At 40.8% G+C, this 24,971-nt stretch overlaps 1 protein-coding gene and 1 long non-coding RNA gene across 8 annotated transcripts; one reads left to right on the top strand and one right to left on the bottom strand.

Annotated features, from left to right (window-relative positions):
* The first annotated feature begins 10,282 nt into the window (after positions 1 to 10,282).
* LOC110855766 lies at positions 10,283 to 12,089 on the top strand. 7 transcript variants are annotated; one of them, XR_004836134.1, is made up of 6 exons: positions 10,283 to 10,318; positions 10,487 to 10,768; positions 10,840 to 10,937; positions 11,028 to 11,097; positions 11,180 to 11,323; positions 11,414 to 12,087. It is a non-coding gene; the product is annotated as an uncharacterized LOC110855766 (long non-coding RNA). The 7 variants fall into 7 exon arrangements; XR_002548521.2 differs by lacking the exon at positions 10,283 to 10,318 and having other exon boundaries at positions 10,432 to 10,768; positions 11,180 to 11,207; positions 11,268 to 11,323; positions 11,414 to 12,089; XR_004836137.1 differs by lacking the exon at positions 10,283 to 10,318 and having other exon boundaries at positions 10,432 to 10,768; positions 11,188 to 11,207; positions 11,268 to 11,323; positions 11,414 to 12,089.
* Positions 12,090 to 22,227: 10,138 nt separating this feature from the next.
* Positions 22,228 to 24,273, bottom strand: LOC110855614 (proline-rich protein 36). Its single transcript, XM_022104023.1, has 3 exons — positions 23,596 to 24,273; positions 23,270 to 23,513; positions 22,228 to 23,186 (listed from the first exon to the last, which is right to left on the bottom strand). Exons 1-3 carry the CDS (start codon positions 24,271 to 24,273, stop codon positions 22,228 to 22,230), a joined length of 1,881 nt encoding a protein of 626 aa, XP_021959715.1.
* Positions 24,274 to 24,971: the final 698 nt, after the last annotated feature.

Raw genomic sequence — 24,971 nt, forward strand, 5'->3', positions numbered from 1 at the left:
CACAAATTTTAATTAGCATGGCATTGGACAAACTTAATGCAACCAGTCGTATCGAAAACTACGGTGAATGTCGATCTCGCATCATTACGGAAGCCTGTCTCTACCCGCAGTTTAATCCGGAATATGTTATCGATGTGCTGGTTGGAAATGTAGTCACAACTTTCCCCGGAATTTATTTCTTCTCCTGTTACGAAGTCTCGGGTGGGGTTACGTTCTCCTTGTATTTACAACCCTTCCAAACCATGGTTTGGATTGCTGCGGTTATCCTGCTTCTCTTATCGACGTTCCTCTTATCACTAGGATTTTACGCAGTAACGAGAAAAATCCACCCGATTACGATTTTCTTCTACTTTTACGCAAGTCTGGTCGACGAAGTGAGCACGGTCCCGACAAAATTGAGCTCTTTGATTTCATTCAAATTTTTAAGTATTCCCTGGCTTTTGGTAGGAATTGTGCTAAGCAATTGTTACCTGAGTATTTGCATTAAAAATTTAAACTCTCCTTTCCCCGGAGAAAAGTTCGATACGTATCAGAAAACTTCTTGCCAAGACAAACCTAAAGTTGAATTAGAGAAGGCGGCCCTAATTTCAGACCTGCCGAAACTTACTATCGATTGGAACTTTGGCAATTTTACAGCTAACCCTACCCTAAAATTTGTGGGAGGATTCTGTTACACAGTATTGTCTGAATTCGTTCCATTTTATGAGGAAAAGTTTTACCTTCAACGTTACAAATTTGGAAAACTTTACCCTAATTTTTTATTTCAAACCGTGAAATTTTCTACGGGCAAAGAAAATTTGCGGTATGACCTATTTAACCAAAGGATACGGTGGTATCCGGAGAAGCTGAGATTTTTGCGGGGTAAAGTAACTGCCTCTGAAGTAAACGAGCTTATCGAAGAGGAAATTTTACGGTGTGATAGATCCGCCTATATCGGAAGATCGAGGGAGATCGATTCCTACTACGAGTATCTGAAGAGACATTACCCCACCAAAAAATGGTATCGCGTCCAGAAAACTATGCTTGATAGGCCGATCGGATTTGCCTTTAACGTTTGGCGGGAATCAAGGATGGTGCTCTATATCCAATGCCTCGTAACACCATAGTCAATTTGGAAGTGAATGAAGGTGAGGCCTCTCGCGGAGACAGGCCATAAGTAGTAGCTCCTCTCATATCATCATCATCAAATCCATCATCATCATCACTTGTTTACAATATAAAAGTCTCGCAAATAATTGCAAATTATATTTTGAAATACTGAAAAAAGTGTATCTGGCCATCGCAGCAGTACACATTAAGTACATAGGTAATTTTTTATATTTTTTTCATATTGAATTGATTCATTGCGTACATTTATTTGAACATTTATTATTTGATGGTGTGCATTTGTAAGTGGAAGGAAAGTCGAGGTTGTCCATTCAGTACGGTGCGATTTTACGTTTTTAAAATTTAGTTTAAAACAGTTTTCAATGAGTAAAAACTAGAGTCTTTTCTGTACACCGTAATGGATGGATGGCCTCGCAAGCGAGCTAGGATACGGCCGGTCTTACGGAGCAGGGACCGAATTCAGTGCTAGGTTACCATGGTTACCAAGGTGCATATTGACTTTAAGCCCAGCTAAGACTAATTTTACCTACGTTTCAACTGGAATTTAATTTCATGAAGCCATTTCTATTATTTTACGCTACAAATTCATTGACACCGAAAGTAAGCATTATCACCCATTTTGGAAAAATAAGATCGAATTGTAATTAAAATTCCGAAGTCTTTTTAGACCAAAGTAGGATACAATCTCTAATTTTACGCGAATGTAGTTGAATAAACAAATAAGTTTCATAAATCTTAAACGCCTAAATCATAGGTCCAACGTGAACAATGGCCTGTGTACAGAATGAAATACGTGGGAATTAGAGAGTATAAGAGGTCAGGTAAACGTGCGGTGTACGAGAGTATAAGAGGTCAGGTAAACGTGCGGTGTACGAGAAAAGGCTGATAGATAGTGATTCAAGACGGGCTGCATTAGGAATGATGATATCCATCAAGTCAGTCATTGCTATTAGCAAAGCTCTTCTGATCAGAGAGTTTAATCCTTTCAAATTCGTGCTGGCGTATCGGTTTTGCCAAGATCCTTTAGAACTTTTTTTAATACCGTGAGGGGAAGATTAGGTAATAACAACAATCCAACTGTGGTCGAGTTTAGGAACATTATGAAATCCATCTGGCACCAAAATCTCCTCAAGTCCACCAACACGGGTAACTGGATTGCGCAGATTGACGAAGGTGAAGTTCCTGGTGGTATGTTGCCTCTCAAACGTGTTCGGAAATTGAAGGTGCTCGATATGGATGACATTGATGCGTTGGACATTATAGATCTTAGCGCCCTCTCTGATCCACATTATTCAGATTTTTATAGGAATTGTCTAGCTTATATTAGCGGGAATGTGGTCAGAGTAGTTGGGACGAAGTTGAAGTGTGAGATTTGTGCCGAATCACTTCTTAACACAGACGATGATCTTCTTCCTTCTCACTTTGCTAAGCTAATTGAGGCTAAGGATCGCGGAGGCTTATTCACCCCTGGTCATTCCGTTTTCCGTATAGTTGAGCTGACTGATGCATGTTATCGGCAAATTTGCAAAACTTCTGGTGGTTTAATGAAGGTATCTAATCTAGACCGTAGGATTTCTATGATGGTTACTGCACGATGCTTAGAAACCACAATTTTCCCACATCTGACGCATCACGTAATTGATTTTGATCCATTAACTGAAACTAGTCATTTGTCTGATCTCATTTCTCGAATTTCGATGCATTTTTTGAAAATTCGCTTATTTGATCATGGAAATAGGTTTCAAAAGATGCGAGAAATTTCAACTTCTGTACGGCACAAATTAGGCAAATTAACAATATTTACCGAAGCGCATTAGAATAGGTTTAGAATTATCTTACAGATGCTCCTTAGAATTTTTAAGAATATATTTTAAGTGTTTAGAACTATTTGGAATTATTTAAATGTATTTTAAGTTGTATTTAGCATTATTTGGGATTACCTAAATTTAATTGAAGTTGTCTTTAGAATTATGTTAGAGTTACAATAGTTAAAAATTGTGTAAACATTATATTAGAATAATTTACTGATTATTTTTAAATTGTTCTACGTGACTGATTCACGTTAAGATGCCTTAAGAGACTTGTATCTCAGTAAAAATTGTTAATCAATAAATAAATGCTGTTTCATTGTTGGACTGTGGATTCTGATTATATAACTTCACTATTTGCACATAAAAAATATTAAATAGAATGCATAATGTTTTATTCTCACAGGTCACCATGCCTTTGCATCCCGGCGATTTGGAAATTGCGGAGGCAATTTTTCGATTGTTCGATCATAAACTGATCGATTACGTCGTGCGTCAAAATTACAAATTACATGTAAATCATAATGCATAATAGATTGTTATTAATGAAATTTTTGTGTACAGGTCCTGACGGAGCGGGAATAGCGAGTTGCCCTCCAGGCAATTCCATTGCACCTCCGAGAGATGGCGAGGGTTTGGTGCTACGCATCTATTTGCCACTCCAAGCGTTATAACGCAACTTCAGCTTTTAAAAGCTTGTGTACTAATCGTTTGTACATGAGATTAGCGAAGTTGCAAAAATTTCTGCGTATTTATTTAATTAATGTTAATTTTTTTTAAGAAATATTATTAAATAAGTTCCAAAATTAATCAAGTTAATTATATGATGATTTTATTGCACCTCGTACTGAATTTGTCGTAAGCTGGTCTTAACTAAGTGATTTTCAACTCGTTTACTGAATTCAGCCCCGAATACAGGCCAAATCCGACATGTTGCTCTGGCAACAAAGTACTGAAGCCGATTTATCCCTTCCTTTAGATCCATGTCTATATCAAATTGTTTTTGGAGGCGGGGATTTATCGCCACGTTACTCATCTGGTTAACCGAAATGCGACGCCTGCTAGAGAAAGAAATTCCAAGATGAAAGGGAAATATGAGAAATTTTGGTATACAACGCCCTTTAAGGCGGTCCAGCTGGGCGACAGTATTCAAACAGTTTTTATCCTGTTACTCACGTGTCTGGCTGTATGTTTTTGTGTAGAGCTTTTTGAACACGTGAAATACTATAGGGGAGACATGGCGCGGAAGATTTCATTTACTTGGGCAAGGCTTAAGAATAGGTTGAAATCAAGGTTTGGCATGAGGTGAGATTGAGTGGACTATTTACACACTCTTTGGTGAGTCTGTTCAAGCCAAAAAACAATGCGGACGCAAACCATGTTCAACCCATATTATTTTGCGATAATGATGGATGTAGATTCAAAGGGCAATTCTTCACAAACAACATTTTGTTTTAGTATACAATAGACCTGTTTCGGTTTTCTGCCGCCAAAAATGAGGACACGTATAAAATTGATAATTCTTAAACACATACATAATTGAACTAATAAAGCACATATTTATTTGACAACATGAAAAATGCTGATATATACATACATATGTGCATACTTAAGTATAAATATGACAAATACGAGTTTCAGCTTGAATGTAAATCGATCTGATTGAAATTTACTAAAAGTGAAGTGAAATTTGCGATGCCAAAAATAGTTGTGTAAAATTTGCCACATGACAGTTAAAAAAATCTATCTAGAATTCTATTTGTATCTAAAAATTATGCTCGCTCAACTAAGAGATAAATTTTACTTTCTAAGGTAAGTTTGAAACAACGAGTTGTGTCATCCCAAATTTTAGTCAACTTTGTTTAGGGGTTTGATACGGACCAGCTACATACGTCGTATCTTGAAAAAATACTCAGTTTTCAGAAATCCTTAGTTTTGGAAACTATTCTAAATCCGTATACATAATTTCGTAACCGGTTGTAGTGTAGATAATTGCATCATTCATTAAATATATTTCGCAAGTAGACTATAAAAGTGTGTATACCATTAATCCAAAAACAAGACAATAACACTTCAGTAAGATTTGTCATCAGAGTAAAGCACATGCCGGAAGCTCCATCCTAACATCCGGCAATAAATTATGCATAAAACATTTAACTTGTTTTCGAAACAAAAGCATTAAGGAAAATGAGTATCTCGTTAGAATATACATAAATAATTGGATTCGCTTTCATCTTAATTATTACCAAGGGAGTAGATGAGTTGGTTGAATATGTAGTGACGAATGCGCATAATACATGAAAGTACATACATACATAGTATACAGGCCGAGTATAGTTATTACAAATAAATTGGTTTTGTGTTTTCTGATGATGGACAAACAGGATGTACAGCAATTTATACAGTTGCAAGATACATATTTTTCCCAAGCAGAGCATTAGCAAAATTTCGAATCAAACGTTTCACATAATTCCATTTATGTAAATTCTTCACTTTAAACGCGATCAAGAATATATGAAATCAATCACTGCGCCATTCCTTTATCGTTGCATCTATTTCGCTCTGCGTTTGCACGATCACACACTGACAAGCACACTTATTAGTATATAAGGTGTACGTGGAATTCTTTGCTTTAGTCGCAAATGCTTTTCATGCTAATATACAGTCAATCCAAGAAGTATTGGCAACACCTACGGCAGCTACATAAAATTGGTTATCAATTTGACATGCATTATCAAATTACCGTGAAACTTTACACTCACTTGGCAAATTTAATCTTGTTTCTGATTTAAATTAAAGAGTCACTACTATATTCCAGGGAAGGGTTACAACGGGCAGTCTAGTCTTCGACGGAGGGGACCCAGTAGTTTTATGGGCACTCCCATCCCTAAGCAGACGGAAATGCCCATCCCTCGTAGTGAGCGCGCCCATCCCTCGAATCGAGTTACCAACAAATTGGGAATTCTCCTCCAAGAGGGAAAAGCTAGCACGCGCGCATAGGTGGTCAATTTTAAGTGTTCGCCAAAAAATTAGTCGAGTAATTATATCCAGATAATTAAATGCTAATTACGAACTTATTGCAACTTCGATATATTTTTTTTGCAATTTGAAATCAACGTTTTTCTGATTTGTAAATCAGAAACATTTCATATCTCCGACTTTGTACATGTGGCGGTATAACAATGTGTAAAATTATAAAATTTAATATAATATGATACAAATGTAATTAAAAGTCGACGTGTGCGACACGTGGTGGTGTGAGGTTGCTCTCTCCGAGACTCTCTTAGACTACACTCATAAGTGGGCGTATTTAAGGTACCACAAGAGAGTTGGCAAGGAATTATACCACTCAGTTTGATTGTAATTTTCTCAGAAATTATAGTAGGTAGAAATTTGGTTCAAATACAAATTTTGTAAAAAAATTACTACTCTAAATTTTGGTAAATGTCCCCTTCTGCTGTTACTTATACTTACGTATTTATATCCAAAATAGTCGACCATGATGAATTTTTTTTAAAACGTCCTAGCGTCAAAACCATACGGAGCACAAACGTGGGACGACTCCCACATCGTGCGAAATAGTTTTACTTGGGGAGCATAATGGGTCTCATTTCCATATTGTCTTCCATACTTTTCGAAATAGCATTTCTATACTTGCCCCTCCATATTATTTTATGTTTCTGAGGTCAAAAATGGTTCACATCTCTTTACCAGACACAAATGAGCCCACAAACCGATTATACACCCTGCAGAAATATATAATGATTCCAAATAACAACCATTATGACCTTAAAGTCCATCCCCTCCATCTCGGGGAGCTCCTAAAAATGCCCCAATGCCCTTGTTGTTATGCGGAGCCGTACTTCATGTCTTGACTCATTTTCTCTAAAAAATCATGTTGCTAAGTCCAGAAAAAATTGAAATATTCAACCTCTTGTGGTACCTTAATTAATTACGAAATAATTAATTACTTGAAACTGATAATCTTGTCTTATCAATTACGTATTAAGAAATTACTGCTTGTGATATCTGAACGTTTCAACCGGTTTGTTTTAACCATTGTATCAAAAATTTTGACTCGAAATATTACATTTAAGTTGGTGAGAAATTTATCCCATCTCAAGTTGAGTATGTACAGTATCCCACTTAATTGTAGATGCAGTGCATGCATGCATTATATAAATCACAAATTCTCCAAAACGAGTCAATACTTCAAATTGATTTTTACACCAACTATCAACAATATTTCATACTACAATCGTGCAAAATTTCAAATGAATTCGTCCGAAACTGATAAAATTATAGATATTCTAATGTCAAAAAATTGCAAATTGCACGCCACAAAATTGTAGATGCAGCTAAATAGCCCATTCAATATTTTATGTGCCTACTTTTAGCTGCAATACCGGCTTGAATTCGTCTGAACATCGACACCAATCTTTTAGTGGCGCTTTGGTCGATCTTCATCCACCCTTCTGTGATTATTGTTTTCAGATTAGCTGGATTTATAGGTTTCCGTTATGCCGCATGACACGTTCAGGGTACCCATCAATGCTCGATCGGGCTGAGGTCGGGGGATTGAAAACCCGAACCCAACACCTTTATTGCAATACCCTTGAAGCATTTTGAGACGATTTTTGTAATATTTATCTAAAACTCGTAATGTTGGAAGATAAATCTGTGACCAACGTCCAATTTTTTTGCAAATCGACAAAGATTTATTTTTACCAAATCAAGATAAGCCTCATTTGGCAGCATGTCTGCAACACATTTTAAGGTTCCTACCCCGCACTAACGGAAACTGCCTCAAACCATTACATTCCGGCAAGAATTCGAAAGTTTCACACCATATACTAAATGAACCCGCAGCCAAGATTTCCTTGACATATCTATTTTTAACAATTGCCCACAGAAATCAATTGTTTGCACTTTGGTTTTGCCTCCGCGACATTCTGATAACTCCATCTGAACCAGGAAGTTGAATTTTGATTTCATCCAGGAAGAAAAAATATTTCCTGTCATAAGCGGACCTTCAGTGTTTTGGCCTATTAACGCTAAGGATTTCTTGTGGTGTCCCACTGAGATCTATGGTGTTTATTTTGGGAAATCTCCCGATAATTCAGTGAATATCGGCCTGTGTCTACTCTTTTATAAGTGGACATTAGTAAAAAGGTCATTTTGAGACTCGCTCGCAAGTTTTGGTGTGAGTAGACGAGGACTACCCACACTGTTCTTATAAGTCATGACATGGCGATGTACGGCTATTTAGACCATGGTCGTGATGGATAAAATGATTTGGCATTTAATTCTTCTTTTTTGGAAATATATTGTACACGTTGTCTTGAAATTTCAAATTTTTCGCTAATTTTTCCATAACTTCACCCATTTTCATGACCCGCAAGATTTTCTGTTCGAATTTCTAGATTGACCTGTGGTTATGTATGTACTATTTTGAAACAAAATTTCCACAAAATATTTTTTATTGACAACTCAAACAACTGTTCTTATGCAAAATAAGCAATCCCGAACAAAATTTGTATCTACAGTGAAAGACTGGGCGGTTATCATAATTAAACTCGGCGGTATCAACAATTTTGTGGCGTGCAATTTGCAATTTTTTGATATTAGAATATCTATAATTTTATCAGTTTTGGACGAATTCATTTGAAATTTTGCACGATTGTAGTATGAAATATTGCTGATAGTTGGTGTAAAAATCAATTTGAAGTATTGACCCATTTTGGAGAATTTGTGATTTATATAATGCATGCATGCTCTGCATCCACAATTAAGTGGGATACTGTACATACGTTGTTTGTATTTGTAATGGAATTTATTGTATTGTGAAAATTGTGTAATACAAATACGTTGTGTCACTCTAATCTACCCTGGCTGCCGTCCTACACAACTGCGGAGGAATTTTTTTGGTGTGGTGGGGATGGGGACGCCCTGCCTACCACATCTCGTCGACCTTGAGGGGACGCCCAAAGGGTCACCCGCTGGGAACCATGGGGTCTCTGGGGACGCCCGGTCGCACCCATGCAACCTGGCATTCATCATTGCTGTAGGGAGCTGGGGGTGGAACATTCTTGCTGTCATCATTATATTGGGATTCTGCTCTCACCATGTCTGGAATGTGCTGACACCGCCTGGACTTAGGCCCTCAATTGTATACCTAATTTACTTGAACATTCGAAATTCGCATTGGTTATTATTAAAGCACACGTCTCCGGTTACGGTGTTATACATATTACGTTGTAATGTTATAACTTATTACGATCTTGTAACTGTACGCTGTTATTGTATTGGTATGATGTTTTGTCACATTGTTATGTTGAACTTTGGTCAGATTTGAAGCGAATTGTAACACCTTGTAATACAGAATTTTGTACTATTTAGCATGCTAACTTACGACAGGTACGGCGGCTCGAAAAAGTTATTTGCTGTGAAGTGATTTGTATTATTACGTAGTTAAAGTAGAGCTTTTTACCAGTACCAAGTTTGAAGATACATGATTAATACAATTTCTGAGATAACGCTTCGACTTTTACATGAGTAGTTGGAAATTTGTAATTGACAAAATGCAACTTGTTATTCTGCGGTTATGATGTTATGTCGTAAATTGCTCGTTTGAAATTTGTAGTTGATACAATGTAACCTGTTATATTGTTAAACATGCTGAGAATTAACTTGTAATTCTATGGGCCATGAGCCTTGTAAGAATTATTCATTGAATAAATTATTATTATATATATATATAATATATTATATATTATATGTAATTAAAAGTAAGCAAAATATAGCCAGGAGATAAAGTTTTCTCTCCGAGCAGCTGCTGCTACAAGGAGCTTGCTCATTAACTAATGTAAGCCATACACGTTATTCACTACTACTAATATCAACTTAAATGCAACGTGCAATTTGCAAAGCAAAAAATTAACATTTGAGAGGAGATATTTTCAATATTGCAATAAATACTTGCAAAAGTGTGTGTGTGTGTGTGTGTGTGTGTGTGTGTTTGTGTGATGAAGGGTCATACAGGATGGAGATTGATATCAATAAATTGTAACAACAGCACCAAAGATAGGATGATAAATGAAGGTTTTATTTTCTGGTAAGTGTGTAGGTTACATGAAATATATGTACATATGAAAATACGCATGTTTCATTGCAAAATATTTACAAAATTAAGCTTGGTATGCTTAGTTCATTAATTATTTTAGATTTTGGTTATGATTTTCATTATTATTATTTCTTTCTTTTCAAGTTAAATATTTCGTCTTACTGCAACATTGTGTCTTACAGCGGAAAGTGAAAGTAACTCGACCAAGAGAGAAAAGTTTCTTCCACTAGTAGCTCCAACAAGAAGCTCGCCCACCAACTAATGCAAGCATGTTCTTCAGGTGCAGTTATTTCAGTTATTAAATTAAATATTTGGATTAAGTTTGTGCGTGTGTTTTATTTATTAAATCAAGGGTCGTGCAGGAAGGATGGTGAAAGAGATTTAAGTTAAGTAAATTTTACTTAGTTTATATTGAATATAGTAAAAATTGCTCGTTTTTATTTTCCAGAGGAGCCATATCCTTTGGCTCCACGCCGAGAAGCAACAGGTGCTGTGGTGGTAATAATTTCATCATACGTAGACTTCTTCAACGGTAAATTATGGAGTTTTATAATCAAGAACTGAGCAACACGATCCCCAAGTTCAACTTGATATGGAAGTTTCCCATGGTTGATTAGCATAACCCCCAAAGTTCCTTCAAAATCTTCATCGACCACGCCCCCCATGACGTCAATTTTATGCCGCAACGCTAACCCAGACCTTGGTTTAATCAAACCAACATGGCCCAACGGTAATTTAACTTGAATCCCAATATCCATCAATATCATTTCCCCTGCTTTAAGTAACGCTCCGGATTGACAGTACAAATCATAACCAGCAGATTGAGGGTGCAACTTTGTTGGAAATTTACTTTCAAAGGTCTTCCTAATAAAGTGGACCGTTCTATAGTCATCTAGAAGGTTAATATTTATACATTTTTTATTTAAACTTCAATTGTTAGTCAAACTATTATAATTATCGACTTATTTTTATATATTTGAAATATGTAGGAAATCAGCTACTACATTCAATCCATATAATGACGAGATACCATCAAAACGGGATACCAAAAATTGTCAGGTAAAAGAAAGCTTTCTTTTGCTTGGAAAATCGAAGCCATAGCTACGTTACATGATTTAACAAATTTTAATTTTCTTTGGAGTGTTATAGGCAAGAAGTGAAAAAACTGTGTATGTCCCATTATATAATCGTTATTTGAAATAATTATAAGATCTTCCGAATTTTTATAGACGCCCTGATTAGAATCTACTTCCTCTGACCAACCAACTTGTTCAGCTTAAGAGAGGTAAAGAAAAAATAGATTTCAGTTTAATTTTGAAAGGATTTATGGGATCCAGGTAGTATAATCAGGGTCAGTGTCAATCTTTGCTTGCAGGGTATTGCACGCTGCAACCAACGATTGAAAATATTTAAACGACAGGTTTGCCCCTGTGGTTTGATTCTTTCTGATGCAGACATAAGCCTGCCCATTTTTTCTCCAAGTTTGGAGTTTTAGCCAAAACCCCTGACCTAGCTGGCCCTCCCAATGGACAATATTTTGTCCACTATGATCGTCACTCCTTTCCCCTTCGGGAGCAAAATTAAGCGAAATAGGACCTTTGTAAGATGATGAAGGCACTTATGCTTCATATGTGCTCCGGAGCTGATGATGATGAGCTTGCAGGAGGAATCGTAGTACGAGCAACAGGAACAAGCGCCGATGAAGGAACAGGAACAGCAGAAGGCGGAACACTCTTGACTCGACCTCTCTTCTCCGCTGGGGACTTTTCTGCAATTAATAGAAATAAAAATTTAAAGCTTATGATTACAACAAATTTCCCTATTCACATTTTAAAATAATTATTAACATCTTACCCTTTTCAGCCATCTTCCTCTTGTTAGCGGCGGCAGCAGCCTTGACTGTCTTCTCTTCAGGACCAGTGTAGAACAGGCTTAACGGGTTTCGACGAGCGGCATCTAGCTCCTTCTTGGAAGCAGCGTCAACCTTCTTCGCATCAGCTGCATTCTCCCTTGCTTCCCGTCGTCGTTTCTGTTCCGTATATATATCAACTTTTTTCAGTTTAACAACTGGCTCCAGTTTCTTTGATTTGGTTGCAGGTTCCTTGCGCTTTGACTTAGGCACTGCATACAAATCATCCACGGGGTTCAGCCCTGATAGTAGAAACAATTTACAATTAAATTAAAAATGGACAATAAGTATATGACCTAATAAATCAAATAAAATATCTTACGTTTTTGCGAATGTTCATTTGCAGGAACAAAATCGGGATCCTCCTCTGGCTAAGACGGAGAATCCTCGTCCTCTTCGTCTTCATCCTCCTCCTCATCAGTGAAAGGTCCGCTTGGTTCCTCCTCATCATCGTCTACGACGAATCCAGCGTCAAAGACTTCAGGTTGTCGACGGTGAGAAAGAAGAAAAGCTCGTGCGTCCTCAGACTCTCTCTCAGAATCTTTTGCAATGTTGAAACATTGACTAACTTGCTCATTACTTTGTCAATTGTTTTTATAGTCTTAGTAATTTACAAAAAAAAAATTCCAAAATAAGTACATACCGTAAAAATGTAATAACTCCCTAGGGGTTACTAATTCAATTATTTACAAAATACGGTTAATAGTGGTAAGTGGTAATTAATATTTTTTACAGTATTGGAGTTGAAGTGATGGTATGTTTTATTATATGTAAACACATTCCTGGTATTAAGATAATAACGTCACGCCGAGATATAAAAAAAGATGTTGTTATACATATTTTCTCACAAGCATTTTTAGAATACACACTTCTTGACTTTGATTTTGGAAATTTTGGTAAGTTAGTTTTTATTTATTTATTATTTTTAAATTTCCAAGTTTAAATTTATACAATTAATTCTCAAAATTTGTTTTTTTTTCTCAGTGCTTCACAAAGAAAATCACAAAGAAAATGGTGAGATCACGAGAATGACAAGAATGACAAGAATGATTAGACAAGAATGTGTATAAACTGTTGATAGTTACTGAGATTGTTGTTTTATTTTGGCAGGCTCCTCGTATTAAGGCGACAACATTCCAATGCTTGAAATGTTTTAGGAGATTCTTAAATCGTCAGCATTTTGCGTCACATTTACTAAGGCACCGAGATGAAAACAAGAGAAAATTATGTCAATATTGTACCATGTCATTCAGGTCGTCTAAATTGTTAGAAGTACATATGAATACTTATCATAGATGTGAATATTGTGACTTCTCAGCCAGCATTTTTGATCTTATAGAGCACAATGAAGCTCATAAAAGAGGAGTTATAAAATCCATGAAATTTGATCAAAGAGGAAGAGGGCTACGACTGAATGCTTTCCCTTTCTCTGAAATTGAAGCCTTTAGAGGCTTTATGAAAACTTACAGATTTAGAAATACACATGAGGATAATAATATTATTTCTGTTAGAGATTTTTTTAATAGATTTAAGTTTAAAATTAATCAGATTCTATTTCACAATGTTTCAATTTATGGTAGCATTAAGTTTCAAATAACGATTTTGTGTAAATTTAAACGTATGCATCCAAGCGTGGATGAAGAAGAGGTAGAATTCATGGAAACAACAGAACAATATTTTAATTCTTCTCATAAAATTCTCCTCAGTCCCCTCTACATTAATAGAATCTTTTGTGACATGGTCAATGAAATCGATAATAATGTGGAAATCTTCGAACGAAATGGCAGTGGTTGGATATTAGATGAAGTGAAAGGCTGTGATATACGAACAGCTCAATTTGAAATATTAAAGGGTGGATGTTCGTGCATCATTCCCAGCCATCTGAAAAATAAGAATGCCATTGTGAATCCCGATAATAAGGAAAATGATTGCTTTGTTTCAGCTTTTCTGATCTGCATGCACGGAGATTCAGTAGATAACAGGCATCGTGGAAGAATATCTCAATATGAAAAATTTAAAACTCACTACGATTTCTCTTCGTTAAAGTTTCCAGCATCGTTGAAAGATATCATAGCATTCGAAAAGCGCCACCAACATATTAAAATTGGTATAAATGTGTTTGGTATTGATCAAGAAGAGCAGCTTAACGTTTTACGCTTAACACCTCATGCAAATAGCAGAACGCATAAAATCGTAAACATTCTATACATTCAGGATGCTTTTAAGCAACATGGGCATTACATGTCCATCCTGAATTTTTCTCGCTTAATCAACAGACAGGGACATCATCGAAAATTTGTTTGCTACAATTGTTTGAATACTTTTGGAGATGAAAAGCGTCTTGATTCACATCAGCAGTTGTGTTTTGAGTTTAAAACTCAAAAGGTTTCGGTTCCTTCAGTCGTTGATGGAAAAATTCCATTCTGCTCTTTCGAGAGTAAAAAACTTAGTAATAAACTAAAGTGTAACTTTGTGATGTATGGAGATTTTGAAGCAATACTCACAGACGATAATACCAGTACGACCTCAATAGATAAACACGAAATTTCAGGATATAATCTTGCAGTAATTGGCCCAAATAAGAAACTGGTTCATATATCGAAATATCGTGGTCCAAATAGCATTGACAAATTTATAGATGAAGTGAATCTACAAGCTAGCTTTTGCATACAAAGGAACAAAATCCATATCGCTATGAAACAACTTTCTCTAGAGGAAGAATATGATTTTTCTATAGCAGATTCCTGCCACATTTGTGAGCGTGATTTTGATCACCAATCTATAAAAGTTCGAGATCATGATCACAATACTGGATTATTTAGAGGAGCTGCTCATAGAGAATGCAATGCTTCGTATATTCAAAAAGTCAAAATCCCTGTACTTATGCATAATTTTAGAAATTATGACTCTCACCTGCTGTTAAGTTCAGCAACGAAATTTGGTTCTGGGAATACGTTCGTTATCCCTCAAAACTCTGAAAAATTTATAGGCATTATTTGTGATAAGTTCATGTTCATAGATTGAAATGTGCTAAATATGATTTAGCCCCTTTCAATGACCCCGCTGGGGCTAGGAAGCTGGGTCACTTGGAGATGAGATGAGATGAGGAGATGAGGAAATAAATGGCTCGACTTGAGACAGGTTGAGATTCAGCAGATCAACTTTTATTCTCTTTATTTCTTGCACACACAATAGCAAAGAGGTTGGATCAGGCCAGCAGCAGTCAGGACTCGTTCTACCAGTAACGACCCCAGTGCTGTGGCTGCTGCCAGTTTATATAGTAAACTGGTACCTAATGAGTATACCTATATGCTATATCGTCATTGGTCCGTCGGTCAGATAGACAGGAATGGAAAGTGGGTTGAGAGAGAAGATTCGCGATGATGATCGCGACATTAATCCATCAATGTCCTGAGGCAGTCACGATTAATGAGAGGAAGGAGGGATGGGTTGCATTCTTAAAAGCTGCGCTTTTCAACTCCATGCGATCTAGGACGAGGGCCTTCGTCCAGGAAGTTAAACGATGGGAAAAATAGGGATATAAATGAAAGATTCGACTGCACCCGTTCCTGTGTGAGAGTGGTCGAGCGTCTTGGTTCTGTAATTTGCCAATTTTCAGTGGAGGAAGAACTTGTGCGTTGTTCCTGCAAGTTTCCAATTGTCAGTGGTGTGAGTGATCGTGCGTCGATTTTGCAGTTGTCCAAATTTCAGTGGTGGCAGTGCTTGTGCGTGGTTTCTGCAAGTTTCCAACTGTCCAGTTGTTTTTTTTTCAGTGGTGGATCCCGCAATCGTAACGTAAGGTAAGAAAATTCCGTACGTATTAGTGCAAGTGCATGAAACAGAGTTGTGCCATGCCGAGGGGCACTAAATGACATGGTAAAATGTTTAAAATATACAAAGTGCATAGGGCTGGAAAATGGTTAGACAATTCTGGGAAGTATGTATGACAAAATTACATAACAATTGGTGGAAATTAATCAAAATCAAAAATCGATAAACTTAGGTGAGGCCTTAATGCGGAAAGATAAAATTAATGATTGTCAAAAATTGATAGCTTAGGTTGGAAAAATTATTAAAAGTGTAGATTACAAACTGTCATGGAAACTTAGGTGAGGAAAATTAAAGCTAAATTTAAAAATAAAAATAGTGAATCTTAGGCTAGAAAAAAATAATTAAAATTAAATTGAAAATGAATCTTAAAATAGCTAATCTTAGGCAAAAAAAATAATTAAAAAAAATTTTTTTTTTTTTAAATAAAAATAGCTAATCTTAGGCTAGGGAAAAAAAACAATAAAAAGGGAAAAGTAACAAATATTGGTAAACCTAATTATGTTTAGGTGGAATATAATTATTAATATCGTGAACTATTGCTTATCGTAGGTGAGCACGAATTAAAAATTAGCATGAAAAAAGGCCTAAATATAGGGGCGGTGAAAATTAAAATTTAAATCAACAATGATAAAATCTATGAACCTAGGTGAGGTCAAAATAAAATTAATAATTATCGAAAAGTTAAACTCAGGCGAGGAAAGGCCTGAGAAGAAAAATTTAGAGTTAACAATGATTGGCGAATTAGAATAATCTTAGCTAATGGCAGTTTAAACTTAGGTGAGGTAGTAGAAGAATAATATAACAAATGCACAACAATAAAAACAGCGGACTGAAGTGAGGGAAACTTAAAATAAATAGAATTAACAATTATTGATGATTGGAAAAATACCAGCCCTTAGGTGAGGAAAAAAATTAAAATAGCGTTAAACAGGGAAATATGAATTTGAAGTAAAACTTAACAAAGGTTGGACCAACAATAGATCAAATTAGGAAAATAATTAATAAAATTGACGTGGGGTATACTTCTAAGAAAATCAAAAGTAACAAAAAAATTAGCTTAACTTAGGTGTGCTATTATATAAAGAATATGCCACAGTGAAATCTGTGGATTCTAACTAATACGTATACTTAAGCTTATCTTTAAACTTACAATTACGTACATTTAAACATACACTACAGTAACTTATACTTAAAAAAAATTCGTAGGCGAGGTAAATCTAAAAATAACAAAGGAGGATAAATATATATTAAATGTTGGTTGAAAACAATGCAACGTGGAAAAAGGTTTTTAATTAGTAAAATTAGAAGATATTGTTTTTTTAAGCCTGTAAGATGATGATGGAAGTCGAGGATTCGTGCTTGGGGTCGGAAGGGCGGGGAGTCATGTCTGGTCGGCCTGGAGGTGTGGGGGGCGGATCCACCAGTGGAAAAATGTACGTTTTGGATGTGTTTATGTATTTATGTACTCGTGTATCTTTTATTACGAGAGCCAATTATGGGGGGTAGTCCTAAGTAGGGTTGTATGGTTTTGTAGTGTGTCGTGGGGAAGGGGGCGGCTGTTTTTCTTGACTGAGAGGATTCGTGGTGTCCGGTTCGCGTGCTGGATTTCGGAATATGGGCCCTCGGAGGAACATAATCCCGGGGAGCTGTGTCTGAAGGATGGATGCGGGGTCATCCTCCGTCATCCTAGTTGGTCGGGAGAAATAGCCTTGTTTCCACCCCGGGATAACTTGAATCTTTACCGGGAGTATCTACCGGAGGAGATGAAGGTGGGCCAGTCGCCTAGGGACCCGGAGTTTGAGTAAGCCGAGAGGTTTTTTTTTTTTTTTTTTTTTTTTTATTCGTTCGGGGAGGGGGTTTAGAAAAAGCTGTTGGAGTAGGTGGGTGCGGGGATGTACGAGGAATCATTTGTTTGTTTTTACAGGGTTGTGGTAGGACCTCATATGAGGTTCCTGGTGACGGCTCGCCAGGATAGGGAGGGCATCTATCAAACTCGATGGATTCCGAAACTTTCATTCGAGTTGGGGGAGTTTGCGCGTGACTCTGACCCGGTGGAGGATGGGAGGCGTCTGGCCGTGAATACGATGGAATCCACCGTGGGAAGTTATCGGGGCGTAAGGGTCCGTATTCCCGCGGCGTCGTTTTTTACGGAACAAAGGCTGGGAAGGGTGCCAGGACGAGAAGAGATAGCCGGTTGGAGGTAAGACAGTCTTTGTTGGAAGGGCGGGATTTTGTTCCTGGAATGATGGAGGTTGGGTTGTAATCAAGGTTGGTATCGGCTGACAACTATCTTCTTCGTTTGGTCTGGGGGGACTATGGACATCTGGTCGTTCCAAAGTGGGCGGTGGGAATCAATGAGCCCGAGGCCCTGGTGGCGGTGTAGGTGTCTTGCGCTCCATTGGTACCAGACCCTTCGTGGACGAAGCTGGAGTTTCTGTCCACGCGTCTCCCCATAGATGAGGGTGCTTCGCACGGGGTCGTCCAGCTGCAAGGATACCCAAGGTGGGATGTCATCCTTCCTCTCAGGACGTCTGACATGAAGCCGCTGCCTATGGGTGGATCGGGGTATCGGCCTCCAAAACCGACGGAGGACAGGAAGCCGAGAGGGTGAGAGAGCTTAGGAGTTGTTGGTCGTTGTCGTGGGATTTATTGATATGTTTACAGTTTCGCGTCCGGCTGAGGAGGGCGGTTCGAGAGGATCCATACGGGTGGATTTTCGGGCCGCAATATGTGGACGTGGTGACCCTACAGTTCATAATGGACTATAGGGCAACGATTCTGGTAAGTTGGCTGGCGGGAAGAAGGAAGGGGGGAATTTGATGTGAAGTTTGCTCCTGTTGTTTAGGCGGGCGTCCCCCCCGGGGTAGGGGGAATGCCGTACATGACGGATTTACTGAATAGTGTGACGGCGAGGATGGTTCCAGATACCGTGTGGAACGGGATCCTGGAGGAGTTTGCGCGAGAGGAGGTGCTAAGGACCTCTTCGGAAGATGATGACGATGAGGACGAGGACGAGGACTACCAGCCTCCTGATTCCTTGATGGAGGTGAACCCTGAAGAAGCGCGTAGAAATCTACGCCCACTTCCTCATCGCAGAGACGTGGGTCATGGGTATGTGTTGGGGCATGCTTCCAATTTTCCGGAGTGTCGGGTCGTTCTTGCTCGCCTTCCTTGTTCCGAGGGAGTACCGGGTAGAGTTCTGGAGCCAGAAGTCGAGGTTGTGGATTTGACGTCAGAGGGTGAGTAGTGATTTTGGATTGGTGAAGGGGTATGTGGGAGTACGTTGTTGATGCTCATTTGTATTTTGTTGGCCAGATGGTGACGCGGCGGCTGGAGGCGGCGTGGCCTCGGCCAGCGAGGTCATTGATTTGACGTCAGGTAAGGCGAGATTGGGTGTTTGTGGAGAAGTTGTGAAATTGTAGTTATTGTTTGGTTCGTTCATCCGTGGTGATAGATGATGACGCCACGGCCGTTGGGATTGGGGAGGGGGGTTCGATGGAAGTGGATTCGGAGCGGGATTCTACTACGGAGGAGGAAGACTTGGAGACAGGGTGTGATCCAGCTGTGGTACGCATCCTTATTTGTTTGGCACGGTGTGATAACAGTTGGAATGATGTGACATGTAAGGGGCATATGGTTTGCAGGGGGACCTCACCGCAGAGACGACGAGGCGAACGGGGTCGGGGGCAGGTTATGCCCCTGTATCGCGGGCAGCCGGGGGTGTGGTAGGACCGATCAGGACGAAGGTCAGAGTAGTACCTCAGGCTGTCGCACGCGCGAGGATGTCAATGGTGAGAAGTGGGAGAATGAGAGAGAGCAAGTCCTGAGGATATGGTGGGTGAATGGAGATGTGACGTTTGCAAAATGGTTGTTTTTGTGATCTAGAAGGTGAGCGTGGACATGGGTGTACGAGCGGTTGTGCCGAGCCGGGCGCAGGAAGCGGCGGGTCCAAGTCGACCGCGGGAGTATATGGCGGTAAGAAAATTAGTGTCTCTTTTTTGTTTTTTTGTTTTCAAAAAAAAATGTGGATGGAGGAGGGCGTGTTGAGAGTCGAGGTGAAGGGAATGATACCAAATTTGAAGATCATGATGGTTTTGTGAATTTGTAGGGGTCGTCCGATGAGGCGACTGAAAATTCGTCAGATGAGGGTTTGGAGTGTGTGCCCGTTGTTCCAGTGCGGTCCGTAGTACCGAGAAGACGACGTAGGAGGATAATTCCGTACCAGGTAACCGGAGAGTTAATATTGTGTAGCTGTCAGAAAATGAGTGGGTAGTTGAGTGAAGATTGAGTGTGAGCTACATGTTGTATTTGTGTTCTAGGGGAGTGAACATCCAGCAACGTGTCCCTGTGGACACAGATTTCGTTCGAGGGAGAGGTTGAGACATCATCAGCGGAATTGTCGTGGAGACTATCAATGTGCATATGGAATGTGCCATTTGATGGGCTGTTGGGGAAATCCCAGAGGTAGGAAATAGGAATTCTGGGTGGAATATTGGATATAATTTTCATTTCTTTGTGGTTGGGTTTTGTATTGTGTGGGGAAATGTGTGGAGGGAATAAAATGTGATGGAAAAAAAATGCGAGGTTGTTCTGTTCATTTTGTATTGTTGTTTGTGTCCTTGTTGGAAGCCAATGTGAGCGGCATATGATGGCGCGGCGACATATGACGATGAACGACGCGAAGAGTCTATAAGTGCTTGCATGGTTGAGGCGGATCGGCTGACTGATATTGCAGGGGAGAAGAGCATGGCGGAGAAGTTTGGGGGGGTTCCGGTTGGCTGGTAGGTGGCACAGGACTGGAGGAAGTGGATGGGAGTACTGGAGATGGTTTGGAGTCGACGGCGGGTGTGTTCGGGTAGAGTGGTTCGATGCGAGAGGTTTCCACCGATTGGATGGGTGGATCGGCTTGGTCATGATACGTGGTGTGGAGTGGTTTAAGACGCGGGAGATAGCGTGGGGGGTGAGAAGATGAACAAAGTTGGTACGGGTATGACAGGAGGCCCCTTTTGGGAGGGCGTGGAGGTAGTAAGCGGAGATTTGCTGGGGCCGTTAGGAGTGTTGAAGGGGGAAAAATCGTTAGTTTTTCATTGTGTCGTGTGCAGAATCCGTAAGCGCCATAATAAGTGAGGATATTGGGGTGGGAGAAAAATGCCGGGTGTCTGGCTGTGAATTCGTTATACCATTTTGGATCCACAGCCGTAGAGTCGGCGAAATTGAATGGGCGTGGAGGTGAAAGATTGGACGTAAATGTTCCGCACATTTCGAGGATGTGTTCCCGGGTGAAGTGAAGACCAGCACTAAGAAGCCGGAGAAGTTCTGTGGCGAGTTGCATTTCCTCCGTGTCTGTGAGCATAAGGATTTGATTGTACGGACGAAATTGCTGCGACAAGAAAGGTGAATGGGTTGGCTTGGAAAAGTGGGGTTCCATGGTCCGGGAATAGAAGCGAAGATATGTGTTCTCGATCGGGTCTTCGAAAATTAATGATTGGCGAACCTTTTCAGTGTAGATTGCCGAAGAGATGAAGAAAGGGTGGAGCTATACAAACTCGGCGAGAGCCTGGAGAAGGGGTCCATAATTCAAGGGCGGAGGGATACGGTATAGCGTTTCATCACGTTGTCCTGCGTGAACTAGTGCGAGGAAATGGGCGCACTTTTCGGAACGGTCCGTGCAAGTCGACGAGAGCCTAATCTTATGAAATAAGAACGAGGGCGGGTTGGAACATTTCATCTGTGTTTGGAAGTCGTGGGGGAGCTGGACACAATATGTCACCGATTGCTTGATTAATTGATTGATTGAAGGGACTGATACATGTTGTGGCCCATATATTGGAATTCTTAGGTAAGCAGCTGCGACAAGACTTGAGGACAACAAGTCGTGGGGAAAGCTTGGGAGATGGACTCAAATTTCAGTTATCACCTCCACGACCGCCCCTTCCTCAAATCTACCCTCGAATTTTTTTTTTTTTTTTTAAATTTGAATACCAACCCCATCGAACACCCCGGAGTCACGTGGAGGACTTAGTTTATGGTCAGGTACAGCCTGAATAAAGATGAGAAAAAGAAAAGGAGGAAAAGTGTAGGTTTGGGAGCAATCTTGTGATTCCCACCCCCGCACACCTTAGCGGGGGGGGGGTTAATTTGGGGAGAAAGAAGATATGGGTGGGGGTGTTGGTTGGATGTGATCCGATGAAAACCGGGGTCGCGTAGAACTGGGGGGGATTTTTGCTGTCGAGCCCGTCGGCGGGGTCTTATAGGGTGGAGCGGAGGAAGCCGCCAGGTGGGCTGGGGCCCGCCTGGTGGGTGGACGAACCAGGGAGGTGGGTACGGGTGATAAGGAAAAGGTGGAAGAGGAAGTGGAAAAGGAGGGGTGAAGGGGTATGCAAATGGGAGGTTGGGAAATGTTGAGGCCGGCGGAGGATGGGAAGACGGGGCGGAGGGAAGGATGGGTGTCAAGGGGAGTTTTTCCACTTGATCCCCTGGTAGGGTTGAAGATGTTGAAAGGTCGTTGGTGGAAGTCCGAGGAGGGTTGGGAGTGGCAGGTGGGGTGTTTCCTGGATCCTGAGCCTGGTTGTTTCTTGGATCTTGAGCTTGGTCAGGAGTATGAGGGGTGTCTGCCGGGGATCCCGTAAGGGAGTGACATCGTGAAATGGGCGTCGAGAGTATTGCAGGTCAAAAGAGGTGGGCGGAGGCACTGTAGTGTTGGGGTGATTGGACGGAGGTGTGGGCTCCCCGGTGGATGAGGTAGGTGGAAATGTGGGGTTGGCAGGGTCGGGGCTGCCGGTGGTGTCAGAACTTGCTCCACCGTTAGAGGGTGGAGGTTGTCGACGTCTTAATTGCCGGGGGTCAAAGGGAGAGGGAGATGGCGTTCTAGGGGAGTTGGGTGGCGGGCTTGGACTCCACGGGGATAAAGGAGGTGCATAAGTCGGCGTTTTAGATCCCGGTGTATGAGAAGGGGACGAACTGGGCGAATATGGAAGGTTAGGCCAAGAATCCTGTGGCGGAGATGAAGGGCGAGTTGGTTTATTTTTTCGGAATTCCGTGTCGCGCATATGCTTGTATAGGGAGGAAAAGGATAGGTGATGTTGGAACTTGTCGAAGAAGTCTTCGTTGGGGCTGAGGAGAAGGGCGTTGAAGACGGTGGTCGCCTCAAATGCTTGGATTTTCAGCTTGATGTCATCCAATCCCCTGTACAAACTGGCGAAGGTCCGGTGGGACGAGAGGGAAGGTGTTGTAAGAAGGGGAGGGGTGTTGTGGATTAAGGCCTTCCTCAATTCGTGGCCCTCGTGGTTATTGAGGTGGATTAATTCTTCTTTAAAGAGAATGGCCTTCAGGGGTTTAGGGGAGGACATCTTGATGGAGTTGATAAACGTGGCTGAGGGGAGAGATGAGGACCATGCTGCGCTAAATGCTGAGTAATATCACGAATAAGTTGGTCAAAGGTTGGTGTAGTATGGCCGGGTAACCGGAGCACGAATTCCTGTGGGAGAAGACCAAGGACACGGCGCACCACTGTGGGCTCGTCGTACGGAATCAGCATGATAAGATTCTTGTAAGAACTGTGTTTGGCTTGGATGAAGTCGACGATGGTCTGATCTTGTGGGCGGCCCCGGGTGGTTAAGGCCTTGTAAAGGCGACGGGCGTTTTCCTCTACCGGACGGTGAGGGCGGTATTGAGGCATGAGGGTTTGGGAGAAGGTGAGTCTAAGTGAGGGGGTAGCTGCATCCCTTTGTTGGGCCTGCAAGAAGTAGGGAAGAATAAAATCGGATTACCGGAATTTGGAATTCGTCTCCATACGGCTGAGCGTGGGACTGGAGCACCGCACTACATTCACTGTCTCCTGGGAGGAGGCAAGGGAGCGGACAGGAAGTGTTCGGAGTGTTGCTACCGGTTGGGGTACTTCGTGCGAAGTAGCCAAGGAAGGTGATTTCGTTGGACGAGTTCGAATGGGACGAATTGCTAGATGAGTCTGTACTAAACGAATCACTTGTGGAGGTGGCCAACACGGAGTCACTAAGAGATGAAGAAGAAATGTCACTAAATTCGAGGTTCCCTAGGGGAGAAAAAGGTGGGGTGGTAATGTCAACGGTTGGGGGTGAGGCGCGATGAAAAGCTCCAATAAAGGAGATGTCCTCTTCTGACGGAGTGGGAGATGCTGGGGCCGAAGAAAAGTATGTAGAATCACTATCACGAGAGGAATCACGATGCGAAGACACTGAACTGTCGGAAATGTCGTAAACTGGGGGAGAGATGGTGTGGTTTGTGGGCGGTGGGACTGGTTGGAGCACTTCTTCGTCGTCAAGAGTGTATACTGGTGGGGGCGAAGGTGGTGGAAGAAGCGCGGGAACGAGTTGGTTGAGACGTGAATTCCACTCTTGTACCCAAGTACCGGAGGGGGCGGGAGGGGCGAGGAGACTAGGGGAAGGGATACGACGTCCTAATACACTTTGGGGCACAGGGTCGGGGTAGGTGTAGCCCCCGTGTGTATAGCGAGGCATGTAGCCCGTGTTGGAGAAGTCAGCAGATTTCGTGGTTGTGTAAGGTAAACGAATATTGTTGGTTAGGTGTAAGCTGGTTGGGTGGAGAGAGATGTGTGCACTGTGGAAGGTGAGAGCAGACTGATTGAGGAGAAGTACGAATGTTTGTAGTGATGTATGTTGGGGCGCGACGTCAGGCAAGTGGAGGAGGCGTTATCTTGTAGGATGGTTTGATTGGGAGAGTGGAAATGTCCTCGTTGTAAACTGGTTTTTGAAGGTGATTTGTAGTTGAAAGAGAGTTGGGGATGGGTGAGTTGGCACGTAGGCATAAAATATTGTCCACGTTGAAAACAGGTTTTGTGAGATTCATCGGGGGAAGGCTGGTTGGCACGTAGTTATGGGTATGTCTCTGGATGGGAAAATTGATGTACGGGGGCGAGCACGGGGCTTACGTGTTGAGATGAAGAATCCGTATGAGGAGGGGGAGAGTTGGTGTAGGCGAAAATGTGTCGGGGGCTAGTATTATTGCTAGGGATATATATACAACTTTGTACCAAGCGTATTTCTGGGCCGTGTACACGGTGCATGAAATGTCGAGAAGGTACAAAGTAGCTATCACAGCGTAGGGCGTGATGAGTTGTATTATGTACTATGGGTACCCTATGTGAGATATCAAAATTCTCTAAATTATCTAAAAAAAATCTATGTGCATATAATAC

Source organism: Folsomia candida, unplaced genomic scaffold (genome assembly GCF_002217175.1).
Source record: "Folsomia candida strain VU population unplaced genomic scaffold, ASM221717v1 Fcan01_Sc013, whole genome shotgun sequence".
NCBI lineage: Eukaryota > Metazoa > Arthropoda > Collembola > Entomobryomorpha > Isotomidae > Folsomia > Folsomia candida.